The following is a 17,746-nucleotide window of genomic DNA, read 5'->3' on the forward strand; positions in this document are numbered from 1 at the left end:
ACCCTGGCCTCTTTAGTCTCCTCCCATTTTTCTTTCTCATAGGAATGGTTGGGATTGCGCCTTCAGTATTTAATTTTTAAGAAACGCCCACCCTTCTTGAACTCCCTTCTCCTTAAGTATTTCCGACCTAGCATAAGTTTAAGTTTGTTAAAATTTGCTCTTTTAAACTCCAACCTATACGTCTGACTACATACAGGTTTTCCTTTCCCCAAGATTGTAAATTCCAAGAGTACGTGGTCACTACTACCCAGGGTGCCTACTACTTTAACCTCATCGACCAGTTCTTCCCTGTTGGTGAGAATCAAGTCTAAGATAGCTGACCCCCTTGTTTCCCTGTCCACCTTCTGGAATAGGAAGTCGTCAGCAAGACAAGTCAGGAATTTATTGGATCTTGCATTTTTAGCAGCGTTGGGCTTCCAACAGATATCCGGGTAATTAAAATCTCCCATGACCACCATGTCCCTTCTCTTTGAGAACTTCGTAATCTGGTCTAGGAGCGTCCCATGCAAGTCCTCCGACTGGTTTGGCGGTCGATAGCAGACCCCCCACCAGAATATCATGATTATTTCTTATTCCTTTTATGTTTACCCATAGAGTCTCGACTGCACTACCATGCTCAGATTCATGTACTTCTTCACAAGTGTACACATATTTGACATACAGTGCTACTCCTCCCCCTTCCTTATCTGTCTATCCCTTTTAAACAAGTTGTACCCCTCAATCTTAATATTCCAATCATGAGTGACATCCCACCAAGTTTCAGAAATACCCTTTAGGTCAAAATCCCCTTCCTGTATTAGGGCTTTGAGTTCTTCCTGCTTGTTTCCCATACTCTGCGTATTAGTGTACAGACATCGGAATCCATGGTTTATGTGCCCCGTGGTTTTCGTTTCTGTACTTACCTGTGAGTTTATGTTTCCTTGCATACATGCCACTCCCTACAAATCTTTATTGTTCTCATCTCCAGGTATTGTCAGCATACAAGGCTTTAAGTTGTTGTCTCGCTCCCCCATAAGATTCAGTTTAAAGCCCTCCTGATCACATTTGCAAGGCTCTCACCAAACACATTTTTTCCTACCCTTGTGAGGTGTAAACCATCCCCTGACAGAAGAGCTTCTTCTCGAAAGCGTAAGCCATGGTCCAGAAATCCAAACCTTTCTTGACGACACCACCTACGCAGCCAGTCATTAATTTGGAGTATTCATCTTTCCCTTCCTAAGCCACGACCTTCAACAGGCAGAACTGACGAAAATACAACCTGCGCCCCCAAGTCCTTCACCTTCTCACCCAGAGCCATGTAGTCTCTTTTAATAAGTTCTGGGCTGTGCCGGGCAATATCATTTGTTCCCACATGAACGAGCAAGAAAGGGTAATAATCTGTGGGCTTGATGAGTCTTCGTACCCTTTCTGTCACATCCTGGATGCGTGCACCCGGTAAACTGCAGACGGTCCTCTCGCGACAACAAGTCAGGTCGGCATACTTTAGACTCTACCCCTCTCAGGAGGGAATCCCCAATTACGAGAACACGCCTCTTCCTAAATTGTGGAGCGGAAGATCGAGTCCTCTCATGCACAGGAGCCTAAGAAGTTTCTCCCATGCTTTGGGGGGATAGCCCTTGTTCCAGTGGTCCAGAATCAGTATCTATTGGGAGATCCTGGAACCGATTGCTGAGCAAGAGAGGATCTGGATGTGTCCTGATTTTCCTACTCCTGTGGGCCACACTCCTCCATGCATCCTCCTTCTGTGTTGCTTGTACCTCCACTTGTTCAGATTCCTTACTCTCCTGCTCCTGTTGCTCGCTAAAGAGAGCTTCATGAGTTCTGTCCATGAACTCTTCACCTTGCTTTAAAAAATGGAGTGTGGACAAGCGTGCCTCAAGACCCTGTATCTTCTCCTCCAGCAGGGCTACCAACTTACACTTGCTGCAAGTATAATGTTACCCTCAGGTAAAAAGACAAACATGCCACAGACCTTGCATGTTACTGCCTCAGCTCCCTCACTAGCCACACTGCTGTGATCCATTGCTGAAGTTTCTTCCCTAGGCTACTCTGATAGTTCCCCTGACAAATCTTCTTTCAAGGCTCCCTCCTTGAAGACGTAGAACACTCAGCACACAAAAAAAAATTATTACAGGACCCCCAGGCCAGACCCTCAGGCCAAGAGCCCTGCTCACGCCTCTGGCAAGCAGAGCCTGTTTAAACACTTTCAGCCCCACCCCTCAGCAATCAACAGCACAGCAATTACCTTCAGCCAGCTACAGCTAGATAAAACAACAAAAAGAACCCCCCTCCAGCAGGCCTCAAGCACTCACTCACACACACACACACAGCAACCTCAACTACTGCTCCCCTGAGAAAAACACAAACTTTAAAATAAAACTTTCACTGACCTGTCTCTAAGCTCCTCCTCCTCCTCTGTCTCTTTCCCAGCTGCTCAGGGCAGACTCTGGCAAGCAGACCCTGTTTAAATACTTTCTGTCAGCTCTGAGTTCACCAGAATAATCCCATTAAACAGACTTCCAGGCAAGGTCTCCTAAAAGCTGATTTATTAAGGACAATACACAGTGAGGAGCAGAAACTAACTTGAAACGGTTCATGGACTCTAACAAGAGGGCATTGGCAGGGAAAACATTATAAAGAAATCATAGGCATAGCTGGTTCCCATGCATGATTATCACGTTCAGCGTTTCGCCACAGACATAACAGACCCGGAGTTACACAACAGAGAGTCCTTGGACAACCACCTGCGTTCAAGGCGCGGAGCCTGACACTTTCAGCCCCACCCCTCAGCAATCAACAGCACAGCAATTACCTTCAGTCAGCTACAGCTGTCTCTAAGCTCCTCCTCTGTCTCTCTCCCAGCTGCTCAGACAACCCTAATGTGAAAACTTATATACTTTCTGGAAGGCCAAAAGAAAGACCCTAACGAACTTTCTAGGACAAAAAATTCCACTGTCTAGAATGGAAAGGCCCCGTCTCGCTTACCCACCAATTTCTTCTCTTTTAATCCAGGCATGTAGAGTAAAGCACCCATACCCAGTGTTAGTTCACTGGCAGGCTGGCATGGGCAGAGGGAATTCCTCAAGTATCTCCACCCTAAACTGTGCATGGGTCAAATCCAGCACTTTGAACAGGGCCCAGAAGCACACTGGCAGTTGGCATAAATCTCAGATAATACTGTTTCTGTGGCATGTTCCACTTAGAACCCATGATCACATTTAAGATCATCTGTCTGAACATTTTTTTCAAGTAGGTCAGTATGTTGCATGTTGCAGTAATGTAAACAGGAAGTCACCAATATCCACATGTATTGCAGTATTGCAGCCATTTGCAATTACAGTGTCTTGTCCATGCAGGGATATCCAGCTGTAAATAACTGCTATAGTACAAAGATTGTGAAATTTGTGAAATATAGTACAAAGATTGTGAAATGTGTGGATATTGCAAGACATGAAGGACCTTTTATGCAGGGACGTTTCCCAGCGGCCACCCCACCAACTGCTTCGGGGCTTCCTTTTGATTATGAAAACTCGCTCTCCCACCCCCCCACGTTTCCCCTGCATTTTCCAGATGCTGTTTTAGCCAGAATCTTGACAATGTGGGCAAAATGTGCGGGGAGAGCGAGACGACCTCTGACGGTCGCAAAACGCCTGCATAATCAAAAGGAAGCCCCGAAGCAGTTGGTGGGGTGACCACAGGGAAACGTCCCTGCATAAAAGGTCATTGACTGAGACCAGATTAGAGCTTTTGAGGAACATGACTAGCTGGCAAAGAAGCCTAAGCTGCTAAAAGCACTCCTTCAAAAAGATCACAGTATGACATGTGAGATTTTGTTCCACTCTTTAGCTCACAGATTACAAAGAACTGCTGTGTGCTGGGATGAATATCATGAGCTATGTGTGACCCAGCTCTGCAGCAGGATGCTAGAAAGGTAAATTATTTTGGCAAGAGAGGAATTCTATTCCCAGCTATGTCACTGATGCTATCAAGTCCCTGTACCTACTTGTGATGCCTTAGATGGGCCACCAGAGGATGCTCAAAGAACATACTTTCACAAATACTTTCAAATGTGAAAAGAAAGGTTGGCAGTGCTCAGATTACAGGGTTACCTCTTCTGATGGGCATCCTTAGCTACAATTGCCTCCTTATTTTGTTCAAGAGCCCACCCCCCACCTGGCTCTTTCTACCGTCTCTCTCTGGCTGTCTGGCCAAGGAGGGAATCTCCAGCTCAGCATGACTTTGCTTACTTTGCCCAGATCCACTAAGGTTGCCAACCTCCAGGTGGTAGTGGATTTCTTCTGGGATGACAACTGCTCTCCAGGCAAAAGAGATCAGTTCATCTGGAGAAAAGGATTGCTTTGGAAAGTATGGCATTATGCCCCATTGAAGTCCCTCCCCTCATCCCACCCTCCTAAGGCTCCACCCCCTAAAACCTCCAGGTATTCCCCAACCTGGCAACCCTAAGATCCACTCATGCAACAATCCTTTATAGCTGCTATAATCCTTTATAGCCTCCTGCCTCTCTCCCTTCGCACACAGAGCTTTATCAGCCTCACATCAAGAATCCCAGCAGATATATTTAGACTGAAGAAATGTTGCAGCCCAGTGGAAAATGCTTCCCTGGCTGCTTGAAGATCCCCCTTCTATCTGGGGCAATGCCAGAATCCAAAGGAACCCTGGCTGGCAGCACACATCCTTGAACTCCAGCAGAGAGGTTACCAGGAAAGTTGAAGGGGTCAGACTCCAGTGTCCCTCAGCGTAGCAATACCGGAAAACTGGTTATGCTGAAATTCCTGGGAGGAGCCGGGAATAGGGAAGTGTCACACACCTTATTTCTGTTTCTCCTCGGTTGGGGTCTGAGCAGAATGAGAGTAGGCCAAGACTGACAGAGCTGTGTAAATACGTAGTTACCATACAGTTTAAAGAGTGTTAAAGCTGCCCTTTCCTCTAGGGCACTGGTTCCCAACCAGGGGTCCATGGACCCCCAGGGGTCCACGAGAACTAAATTAAGGTCCGCGAAACAAAGTTCTAAACCCATAATAAATTAATATTTTCAATTAAAAGTTCTCTATTATAAATATATATATATTCAAATATTATTCTAAGTTTAATGTTTAACTAACAGTTATGATTAAAGTTTATTTTCAAATTCTCTGAATTTTTATTTTGAACCTTGGGGTCCCTGCACCGAACAAAAAAGTCCTAGCGGTCCCTGGTCAAAAAAAGGTTGGGAACCACTGCTCTAGGGGAACTGATTTCTATTGGCTGGAGGTGTTGTAATAGTGGGAGATCTCCAGCTAGTACCTGGAGGCTCTCTATAGAAACAGACACACCTGTGCTGAAATTAACGTAGTTGCAACAACAACAGCACGCAGGCTCCAATCTAAAGTAATTACACAACTCGAAGATATGTTTCCAGCAATAATTATAATCTCCTTCAAAATATCAAGTTAACATCCAAAACTATATATTTCCCAGCCGGGGAGGAGAAAACAGTCCAAAGTTATAAGGAAACGATTGTAACTGAAAAGTCCAAGCTACTTGCTGCTCTCAAATTGTGAGTCAGGTTGCATCACCCAAAAATAGCAAAAACAAAAGTTCAAATGGAGATGATGATAATCCAATTGTTGCTGGTGACAAGGTTGCAAGTTGCAAGACGATACCTCTAGGTTGGTATTTGTTTTGTTGGGTTTTGGATAGCGAGTTTCATTGTATTTCAGTCACTCAAGGGTTAAACTGTTTGTAACCAAGCTGACCAGATCAAAGGTGATGTAACCTACAGTATGTGTCAAATAGCCATTGGCTAAACAGGACAGTTGTAAAGGTATTTGCATACCAGGAGCTTCTTCTTTGTCTTAGCTAGAAGAAGCCCCCGCCATTAGACTTTAGATTTGACCATGTGAAGATGTAAGCTATAGAACTCCCACTCTGGGATGTGATAGGAAACTTAGAATGTAGAAAGAGATTTGTTATTTTACATCCAAGTTACCCTTCCCTGAAGTTAGTAAGTAAAGGCGATTTTTACTAAGAGAAATGACTGCGAGTCTTTCTTTGTGTGCGTGCAACCTTAATTAGCTTCTGCCACTGATTCCATTAATATTCAACGATCCATTTCCTCTAACAAGGGTAAAATTCCCATCAGTTTCGCATACACGTTGCTTCTTCAGTTGTATATTTCGTTGTATAAAGTCTCCAGGGCAAGATGCCTCATTGTCGCGATAATCAGACCCAAAAAGGTTCCTGGACCAAAAGGTTCTTCTATCCTACTGGGAGGTAATCAAGACGTGTGCTAGTGTTCCATGTTTGGAACTCAGTTCTCAGCCCCAGTTTGGATCAGGACTGTGGCACATGGGAGGAGAGGGCTAAGCTTTCCCCTCTGACCTGAAATGATGATGATGAAGAAGAATTGGCTTTTATATGCCGACTTTCTCTAGCACTTAAGGAAGAATCAAACCGGCTTACAACCACCTTCCTTCCCCCTCCCCACAACAGACACCCTGTGAGGTAAGTGGGGCTGAGAGAGCTCTAAGGAAGCCCCGAAGCAGTCGGTGGAGGTCACTGCGGGGAAACAGCCCTGCTTAAATGCCCTTTGTCGTCCCAACATATGGGAGAATGTTAGGATTTTACAAAATCAGGGGATTTTCTGATGAGCCTGGAAAAGGGGGTCGTTGGTTTACATTTATGGACCCCACCTCCCATGAGCATAATGAGAACAAAGGGTGATAAAAGGGGAAGATATTCTTGCTGGTAAAGACATTCCTATTATTTTTTTTAAATAGAATGTGTTCTATATGAATAATTTGCAGCGCAGCCTGTAGGAAAGGACGTGGAATGTCGCTTATAAAAGGACAAGTAGGAAGCACTAAAATTGAGGAGAAACAGGATTTGGGGTTAATGGATGCATTACGGAACGATCTGCCCGGCCCTTTCTTCCATGATCTGAGCACAGGAGGTTAAGTTGAAAAAGAAGAAGACGGATCTCTGACAGATTGCGCAACCGGTTGTGCAAGTCACAATATTGTTCCTTTTCTTCTTGCTGCTTACTTAAGGTCAAACTCCAAAGCTCCCAGAAAGGATGTTCCATAAGGCTACAAAATCACTGGCTAAACAACTGGATCCAGAAGGAGACTTGATCCCAGTACGCTGCCTGGTAGACCACAACCATTTCAGAGCTCTGTGCCTGGTCCAAAGGAAGAGCAAGAGCCCGTGGTGGCAGAAACACCGTTACCATAAAACTGACTACAAGCTACATGATGTGCTCTTGCCAGGAGAGCATCCTGCGCACCTAGGTAATCTCCAAGATTGGGTCCCCTGTGTGCAGTAATCACGCGTTTGTGTGTATTGTTGAACTGGCTGCAATATTCAGCTTCTTGAGTACCTTAGATGTTATTTTTTAAAAGAAAGTTTGTATCTATATAGGCTGCAAGTAGATGGCTTGAAAGTGTTAAGGCAATGTCTTGTGGAATCATGGAAGGAAGAGAGGAAGCTGAAAAATATTTTCAGTGGGTGAGACAGGGCTTCAGATAGGGTAGCTTAGAGTTCTTGCCAGCCTCATGATAGGCATAACCAGAATAAATTACACCAACCAGCAAAGAAACTGCAGAACGAACCTTGCCAAAGAAAGGATATTGTGCAAGCTTCCTCAAAATCCAGCTCTTCTTAAATTTCCTGTGTGCCAGGAGGGTTGCCCTGCCTAAAGGAGAAACTTGGGCTTGATTCTGCTGCACCCGGGCCTCCTGTTGGATGTACAGGTAGCAGCCTACTCTGGCTGGTGAACTAGCTGCAGCCCTTCCTGGGTAGGAAAGATCTTGCCACTGGGGTGCAAGCCCTGGTAATGTTATGTCTCCTGCCTTATTGTATCAATATTCAATCACAATAAAACAGTTGGAAGTTGAAGGTTCAAAGCAGTTTGTTTTATTGGCCAATATGCAAAATGCTGGTGAAAATTGCCTAAAGCGCAGAGCAATTTCCACACACATCAAAGGATTGCAAGCATGTATATAGACTCAACTGTCCAATAAACCTTTTGGACGTATAAGCAATTATTTGCATATCCAATAGAAAATGCTCTTCAAGGCGTTCCTTAATGGTTAATGAGGAACCACAAGTTTACATTCCAGGATGACACTTCTTGTCTTAAATCAAAGCTCCAGGCTTAATTAAGAAACCTGACTGTACCATCCAAACACACATCAGAAATAATGATCTCACCTGCAGCTGCCTTGCAAACTGTGTATTGGGTCAATTTGACCCAAGCCTTACACTAGTAAATGTGTCTTGACCAAAGAATTGTATTTTACCCATCATGCTTAGTGATTCTGGATTTGTGTATAAGAATATATATATATATGTATGTGTGTGTGTCTTATGCTATGTAAATATACATATATGTGACAGCATATATGTTTTCCCTATAAACTAAGTTACTAAGGCACTACAGTAACAATCTACATTAGATTACTGCTGTGTTCTTTATGTGGGGCTGCCCTTGAAGACTATCCAGAAGCTACACTTGGTATAGAATGCTGCAGCCAGAGTGTTGACTGGAGTGGTTCACAGGACCATATCACTCCAGTCTTGTTCCACCTATACTGGCTCCCAAATTGCTTCCAGGCCAAATTCAAGGTGCTGGTATTGATCTTTAAAGGTCTCTACGGGACCAGCATATCTTAAGGACCACCTTCTCCCATATGAACCTACTTGTCCACTCTGGTCATCTTTGGAGGCCTTGCTCTGGGTGCCTCTGGTAACTGAGGCTAGACAGGAGGCAACTTGAGAAACGGCCTTCTTGGTCATGGAGCTGAAACTTCGGAACTCCCTTCCCACTGAGATTCATCTGTCTCCCTCTGTCAGTGTCTGCCACCAGCAGATGAAGACTTTTTTGTTTCGTTTGGCAGTTGAGTTGTGTTTGAATGTCTGTATGTTTTTAATTGTATTGTTAAATATTTTACATGTACATTTTAAATGTTGTTTTAGTATTTTTATGTTTAATGTTCTCCACCCTATTTGGGTGGAAAGGCGGCACAGAAACATTTTTTAAAAATACACACAACCACATTGTGTGCTCACCAGCTCTTTCAAATTTTGCCACAGAGTTTACTTCCCCAGGTTTTGTATTCCTCCACAATGAATACAACCTGCTCAGGCCCCTTTCCTTTGTTATTTTCTTTTCTGTAATGAATTGGATTTCTTCATCAATGCTTGTCCTCTTCTGTTCCATGGATATCCTCCCTACCAATATATCAGCTTTCTTTAGGATTATTTTTTCCTCATCGCAGGTTTTCTCCACTTCTGTACCTAGATATCTGTGATTCAGACCCGTTCACCATAGTGGACCACGTGGATGGAAAATTAGAGGGGGATGTGAGTGTGGTTACTGACCTGGCAACCTTGAAAGTGACGAGCAGTGCCAACCTGTCTCATGCAAGGTCTGTGAAAGTGAAAAAGAGGCACATCAGTCCCCAAGTTCTCGATTCTCTAAATGGAAACAGGTAAGCTGGCAGAGAGCAGCTGTATGGGTATCCACCTCCAAGAAGAAGAGCATGTTTTTATATCCTGATTTTCTCTACCTTTAAGAAATCTCAAAGGGGCTTACAATCACCTTCCCCACAACAATCACCATGCCCACAACCGACACCTTGTGAGGTAGGTGGGGCTGAGAGAGTTCAGAGAGAGCTGTGACTAGCCCAAGTTCACCCAGCAGGCCTGATGTGGAAGAGTGGGGAAACAAATCTGCTTCACCAGATTAGAGTCCACCACTCTTAACCACTACACTTAACCACTACACCACCGCTCTTAACCACTACACTACGCTGGCTCTCCAGACCCAACCAAAACCTGGAGACAACTGAAAATGCTCTCACCATCACTTTCATTCATTCATTCATTCATTCTGTTTCTGAGGTCTCCAAGAGAGCACTTTAAGCTACTCTTTCCCCACTAGGGAGGAATGTGGAAAAATGCTGCTTTGAGCCCTCCACACTAACTAATCCCAAAGCACAAAATAGGGGGGAAACAAGAAATTCTGTCTGTCTGTCCCATTTTTATCCTGCCATTCCTCCAAGGAGATCAGGATGGCAGACTTCGCTCACCTTTTCCCATTTGCCCCCCTCAGAAGAACCCTGTGAAGTAGTTTAGGCCAAGAGAGAGTGATTGGCTTAAGGTCATCCAGCAACTATGTTTCATGGCAGAGTAGGGATTTGAATTTGGTTCTCTCAGATCCTAGTCTAGGGCCTTTTATGCACTGGTTGTTTCCATTGCCATCAAGCCCTGAGTACTTCGGGGCTTTCATTATGTTTTCATTATGCATATGTTTTCCGACCTTTAGAAGTTTTGGGTCTTAGGTAGCGAGTTTCATTGTATTTCATTCACTCAAGGGTTAAACTGTAACCAAGCTGACCAGATCAAAGGTGATGTAACCTACAGTATGTGTCAAGTAGCCATTGGTTAAACAGGACAGTTGTAAAAGTATTTGCATACTAGGAGCTTCTTCTTTGTTTAGCAAGAAGAAGCGATCGCCATTATACTTTAGATTTTACCATGTGAAGATGTAAGCTATAGAACTCCCAGCTTCTGGGATGAGATAGGAAACTTAGAATGTAGTAAGGAACTTGTTATTTTAAATCCAAGTTACCCTTCCCTGAAGTTAGTAAGTAAAGGTGATTTTTACTAAGAGAAGAGACTGCGAGTCTTTATTGTGTGCGTGCAACCTTAATTAGCTTCTAACGCTGATTCCATTAATATTCAACAATCCATTTCCTCTGACAAGGGTATTATTCCCATCAAATGGTAGCAGAGGATGGTTGGAATATTATTATGAATTATTAATGGATTTTGGAGAAGCCAAAACACGCACAATTTAAGTTAGGATTTTTCCAGGGAACCAAACGGATTACAAAATGCCAGAAGGGATCTTTTCTCTGCAAGAGCTCACCGACCTATTCGTGTGAGACCGGAGGAATTCAAAACCCAGCGCGCTGTAATCTGAGAGGAGGGAAGCTGCGGGGATGTCGAACACAGGCGGCCAAGCCACCTCGAGCACGGGAGCTCCAACCCCTCCCAACACCATTCCACGGGTAGTAAGTGCAAAAAGCCCTCAAACTGTGACTATTCCTCCAATAGCCCAAACGCCATTTGCTTTATGGAAAAGAAATGTAATATTTGCCTTTGCCACTATGGACATTGAATGGGTCATAGATAAAGAAAAGCCAGATGAAAATGACCCAACGTACCCTGATTTTAAAAAGGCAAATGCACAAGCGGTCTGCCTCTTAATGGGAGCATTAGGCCAGACTGAGTCTGATATACTGTTAAGTAATGAAACAGCCAAAGATATAATGAAAGAGTTATCTGCAAAATATGCTGTAACTTCCTCTAATCAGCTTATGGCAATGAAAGGAAAGTTATTCTCAAGCAGGATGCCAGAAAATATTTCTCTGACTGAGCATCTAAGACAATTACAGAACCTGGCCGCAGAGATTCGAATTGCAGGGGAAACTGTTTCAGAAAGAGACTTTCTAACAATCTTCCTAGCCAGTCTGCACCCAAAATATCAGTCAGAAAGAAGGAATCTCTTGGGCAGAAAGGACCTGAATCTTAATGATCTTGTCTGTGCACTGAAAGAATTTGAAAATGATCAGAAACATTTAAATGAAGTATCAAGTGGGATCTCAGTGATGAATGTGCATGAAAGGAAAATATTTAAATGCTTTTTTTGTGGGAAAGTTGGACACAAGGCTTTTCAATGCAAAGAAAACGTGGCGAAGGGGGGTTTCCCCCCTCCTTCTCACCCAAAGCCCGCGAAATTCAGACAAAGGCTGGAAAGGCAGCAACCGCGCCAACCAGCCACAAGAGGGGGCCAGAGTACAACTAAAAGGCCAAATGAAATGGCTACCCTCATGTTTCAGGAATTTTCCTGTGATAATTCAAAGAATAGAAATGAATCCAAGCATGTTAGAGACATAATTCTTGATTCGGGAGCGGATTGCCACTTATGGTCTAACAGGGAATGTTTTAATCATATGGAATTATGCAATGAAAAGCTTACAATTGCCAATGGAGAGTCAATTACTTGCAAGGAAAAGGAATCTGTGACTGTATATATAGAGAGCCTATGTGGAAATGTAATGCAACTGAATTTGACGAATGTTTACCATGTGCCAAACGCCAAAGAATGCTTAATATCTGTAAGGAAGCTGAATAATGCAGATTTTAAAGTGACTATGGAGAAAAATTGATGTTGTTTAATTGACCCTAAAGGACGGATTTATCCAACCAAAGCAGAGGGATCTCATTACTGTTTGATTAACATAGCGGATGAAATAGACACTTCTGATTCAGATTGCAATGATGAGGCATTGCAGGAAGCACAGGATGAGGCCTGTGATTCAGAAACAGAGCACCTAGCTGCTTATAATGGAAAATCAAATGAAATGAAGGCTAAGGAGTGTAATCACAAGGACTGTATTTATGGATATCATGTGAAATTAGGGCATAGAAATTTCAAATCTGTGAAGCAACTGCTGAATGACTGTGATGTAGCAGTGAAAGAATGCATTGCTAGTCAGGAGCGATGCAGTGTTTGCATTAAAGGGAAAGGAACTGCCCCAAAGCACGTGCAGAGAGGCACAGATGTTAAGGCAGAAATCCTTGATGAAGTTCACTCTGATCTTATTGGGCCAATCAAAGATTCTGCTGGAGGATCTAAATATGTTCTACATTTTATAGACAGTTATTCAAGATATGCATATGTCTACTTATTGAAATCAAAGACTGAAGTAGTTGATAAGTTTAAGATGTATGCTGCCATGGTGAAGAACAAGTTTAATAAAGGAATACAAGTATTGTTTACAGATCAAGGATCTGAGTACCTCAATAATCAAATGAAGGAATTTGTTGAATCTGAGGGGATTGAACATGTGACCAGTGTTGCATACACACCACGGCACAATGGACTCTCGGAGAGATTCAATAGAACTCTGATGCAAAGTGCAAGATGCATGTTGTTGCAGACAGGATTGCCTGACCCCTGCTGGGGAGAATGTGTTAGTACAGCAGCCTATCTCTACAATAGGACAATTTCTAGTACCATTAACATGACTCCATATGAAAGATGGAATGGCAGAAAGCCTAGTCTAAGACATTTGAAAGCTTTTGGAAGTCATGTGTATGCTTACATTCGGAAAGAGAAAAGGGGAAAGCTAAGTCCTACAACAGAACTTGGAATCTTAGTAGGATACCTCCCGAAAGGATACCGTGTAATGAATCCAAAGACATTCAAAGTTCAAGCATTGAATGCAGTGTACATAGATGAGAGAGATGTCATGAATGGAAAGCCAAGCAGCTACTCATCTAACCCAGAGGTTTGTGAAGAGGAAGAAAAGGGGATTCCGTTTACAGCATGGGAAATCATACCACCTGATTCTGCAAACAACCAAGAGACTGCAGGAACAAAAGGGGATGACCCCGGTGCTGATGGAACTGCCTCACCCTCTCCAATCCTAAGAAGATCCACAAGGACTACAAAAGGAATACCAGCGCCTAAACTGAATCTCTATGCGGAAGTGAAAAGTCAGATGGAGCCCTCAGGTTGGGAAGAGCTGGAAAAGCTTCCCGATGGTGAGCGGACCAGATGGCTAGACGCAATTCGAGATGAATTAGAATCGCTGAAGAAAAATAAAACTTGGAAATTAACCACACTCCCACCTGGAAAGAAGGCTGTGGGATGCAAATGGATTACAGAAACAGCTGCTAAGCAAATAGCAGACAAACTGAACCAATCAGTAGAAGTCAAACTACTTGGAGAAGTAAAAAACTATGTTGGAATGGAAATTGAAAGAGATCAAGATAATGGATTCTCAATCAGCCAAAGGAGCAAAATACTGAAATTTCTACAGTTTATGAATATGATGGAGTGCAAAACCAAAAACATTCCACTTGACCCATCATATATGAGTCTGGAAGGAAGTGAACCATTGAAGGACAATCACAAATACAGAGAAGCAATTGGAAAACTACTATACCTGAGTAATGTTAGTAGACCAGATATAGCTGTTGCAGTTGGAATTCTGAGCAGAAAGACCAACGCACCTACAGAACACGATTGGAGTACGATAAAACACCTGACAGGATACCTAAAGAAAACAATTGACTTAAAACTGAAGATAACTCCAAATGATGAACCAAGACTCATAGGATACATGGACGCTAATTTAGGTGGAGACAGAACAGACTGCAAATCCACAAGTGGATATTTATTCTTCTTTGAAGGCAACCTAATCTCCTGGACAAGCCAGAAACAACAAAATGTTGTAACCTCTTCAATAGATGCTGAATGTGAAGCGGCCAACAGCGCGTGTGCGGAACTAGAGGAAATACTTGAATTACTACGTGACTTCGGAATAGATGGACTGACACCTGTCACAATCAAGCTTGCATAGCAATACTGAGCAAGGAAAGCGCCAAGAAAGGAAGAAGATTTCTTCAATACAAAACTGCCTCTGTGAGAGACAAGCAACAGAGAGGACTTTTGAAAGTGGAATACTGTGAAAGCAAAGAGATGGTGGCAGACATTTTGACAAAGCCACTGCACAAGCAACAATTTGAATATTTGCGTGATGCTTTATGTTTGTATGCCTGAACACTATGTAAACTCGAAAAGGGGTTTGTTGGGTCTTAGGTAGCGAGTTTCATTGTATTTCAGTCACTCAAGGGTTAAACTGTTTGTAACCAAGCTGACCAGATCAAAGGTGATGTAACCTACAGTATGTGTCAAGTAGCTATTGGTTAAACAGGACAGTTGTAAAGTTGTAAAGTTGTAAAGTATTTGCATACTAGGAGCTTCTTCGTTTAGCAAGAAGAAGCGATCACCATTATACTTTAGATTTTACCATGTGAAGATGTAAGCTATAGAACTCCCAGCTTCTGGGATGAGATAGGAAACTTAGAATGTAGTAAGGAACTTGTTATTTTAAATCCAAGTTACCCTTCCCTGAAGTGGGGCTTTCATTATGTTTTCATTATGCATATGTTTTCCGACCTTTAGAAGTCGCCTCGCTCTCCCTTTGTGTTTTCCCCGCATTTTGTGGATGCTGTTTTATCCAGAGTTTAACATCTGCCTTGATGTTTGAAAACTAGTCCTATGCCCACTTGTAAATTTGGATTTTTTCCCCCATGCCTACTCTTGCTTCTCCCTCCTGTGAGAGATCCCCCTCTCTGAGTTTGCTTCTCCAAATCAGTTGCTCAGACGTTGATACAGAAACAATAGATTTATTGAAGCCTTCAGGAGATGAGACAGGCACAGGTAGAAAGTTGCAAGTGAGGGGCTATACGGGTTTACAGAATATATTGACTCCAGGGCACTGGGGCACTGGGGTTCACACGTATTGTTATGGGAAGTTACAAGCTTGGCATAATACAAAACATCAGACGGATCCCAGGAAGTCTGGTGCGGCTATCACACTTCCAAGGCCGCACCGGCCTGAGGGAGTACTGGCAGGAAGAACAGCGGGGGGGGAAGATACATGGGCCATCAGGCCTGGCGCCTGAGACCAGAAGGTGTGAACTGCTTTTACGAGTTCACTGATAACACCGCAGGTGATGGAAAGCAGAGACACAAAGACAGAGACCCTCACATTCTGCCCCCCTTAAGGCCCCCCTCCGAGAGGACGAGGCTTATCGGGATAAGCGAGGTGGAATTCTCGGACCAAGCGAGGAGCTGCCATGTGGGGTGCGGCCACCCATTCGTCATGAGCGGAGCCAAGGTTTTTCCAGCGAACAAAGTAAAACAGTTTCCCTTTCTTCCATTTGGAATCTAAAACCTTGGATATTTCCAAATGGGTATCCCCTCCTACTACGGTAGGAATCTCATGAGCGGGAGGGGGGTGGAACTGGGGAGCCGCTACATAAGGTTTGAGGAGGCTTATATGGAAGACTGGATGAACTCCCTTGAGAGTCTTAGGGAGACTCAGTTCCACGGTAACCTCGTTGATTACTCTGGTAATGGGGAAAGGTCCTACATAACGGTCGCTCAGTTTTTTGCAGGGGCGAAGAGAGCGGAGGTTTTTGGTGGACAGATAGACTTGCTCCCCCACCTTGAGTTCCCATCCCGGAGACCGGTGTTTGTCTGCTTGTTCCTTGTACTTGCTTTTTGCCCTTTCCAGATTTTTGAGCAACCATGGCCAGGTGGATTTAACCACCTGAATCCACTCCTGAAGATCAGGGGTAGACTGGAGCTCTGGCGAGACGGGGGCAGAACCGAAAGGGCCAAAATCCGTCCCGTATATAACTTGGAAGGGACTAAAGCCGGTAGAGGAATGAGGCGCATTGTTGTACGCATATTCGGCAAATGGCAGCAGGTCGACCCAGTCGTCCTGGTGGAAATTTACATAGCAACGCAAATAACATTCTACTACCGCATTTACTCGTTCCGTTTGACCATCCGTTTGGGGGTGATAGGCGGAAGAAAGGCCCTGTTCCTCCACTCCCATTAACTTTAGGAAAGCCCGCCAGAATTTGGCAACAAACTGGACCCCCCGGTCGGAGAGGACCTTCCTCGGGATCGAGTGTAGCCTGAGGACGTGCGTGATGAACAGTTTAGCTAAGCCCTGGGCTGAAGGAAGACCTGCACATGGAACGAAATGAACCTGTTTGGAAAAGAGGTCTGTGATAACCCAGAGAACCGTTTTCCCCCGACTTGGAGGTAGGTCGGTGATAAAATCCATGGCGATGACTTCCCAGGGACGGGAGGGGTTCTCAAGCGGTTTGAGAAGCCCCGGGGGTTTTCCCATCCGTTTCTTGGCTGTGGCGCAGGTGGGGCAGCTGCGCACATACAACTCTACATCAGATCTCATACCGGGCCACCAGAATTGCCTTCGAACCAGGTGAAGCGTTTTTATGAAACCAAAATGACCCGCTAGCCTGGCCCCATGTACAAGTCCCAATACTTCTTTGCGAAGGGAAGATGGGACATATAGTTTCCCCCCTTGCACCCACCAAGTGTTGGTTCGTTCCAAGCCCGTGGGGAGGAGATGGTGCTCCTCCTCCTGTAAGGAGGCGTCCCGGAGTCGCTGTTGGAATGCTTCCGGGATACCTTTGAGCGTAGGGGGGGTCTCCGGTTGGCGGGCTTGGGATCGGGTGGTGACGGCCAAGCCAGGGACTTCCCCTCGCTGTTCGGGAGTGAACAGGGAGTCGACGGGGCGATCGAAATCGTTGCGATACTGGGGAAGTCGTGACAAAGCATCAGCTAGGGCATTTTCTTTGCCAGGGACATGTTTGAGGGTGAACCGGAATTTTGCAAAAAATTGGGCCCACCGAATTTGTTTGGCATTGAGTTTTCTAGCTCCCTTGAGAGCCTCAAGATTCTTGTGATCAGTGCACACTTCGAACGGCAGCTCGGCCCCCTCCAAGAAGTGTCTCCATATGGTAAGGGCATGTTTGACCGCTGCTGCCTCCTTCTCCCAAATGGCCCAGTTGATTTCGGACTGGGAAAACTTCTTGGAGAAGTAGGCGCATGGCCTCAACCGTCCCCCCTCATCCCTCTGCAATAGGGCCCCGCCCATGGCTACATCCGAGGCATCCACCTGCACCACGAAGGGCTTGGTGCAATCCGGGTGAGCCAAAACGGGTTCGGATGAAAAAAGTAGCTTTAAACGTTCAAAAGCTTGCTGGCACTGGGGAGACCATTGCAGACGGGCTGAGGGGAGTGCGGCGCTAGCCCCCCTGTCCTTGGTACGCAACAGGGCAGTGA

The 17,746-nt window shown here is 44.6% G+C and overlaps 1 protein-coding gene across 1 annotated transcript in view; it reads left to right on the forward strand.

Moving 5' to 3' along the window:
* Positions 1–7,059: 7,059 nt before the first annotated feature.
* The window catches only part of GSDMA (gasdermin A), a 32,551-nt gene continuing 21,864 nt past the window's right edge, over positions 7,060–17,746 (forward strand). Inside the window, exons 1-2 of the mRNA XM_056863896.1 lie at positions 7,060–7,289; positions 9,302–9,491. Coding sequence (XP_056719874.1) covers positions 7,076–7,289; positions 9,302–9,491 — 404 coding nt within the window. The 5' untranslated portion in view covers positions 7,060–7,075. The remainder of the gene's footprint in view (positions 7,290–9,301; positions 9,492–17,746) is intronic.

The sequence above is a fragment of the Euleptes europaea genome, chromosome 18 (assembly GCF_029931775.1).
Source record: "Euleptes europaea isolate rEulEur1 chromosome 18, rEulEur1.hap1, whole genome shotgun sequence".
Classification (NCBI taxonomy): Eukaryota; Metazoa; Chordata; class Lepidosauria; order Squamata; family Sphaerodactylidae; genus Euleptes; species Euleptes europaea.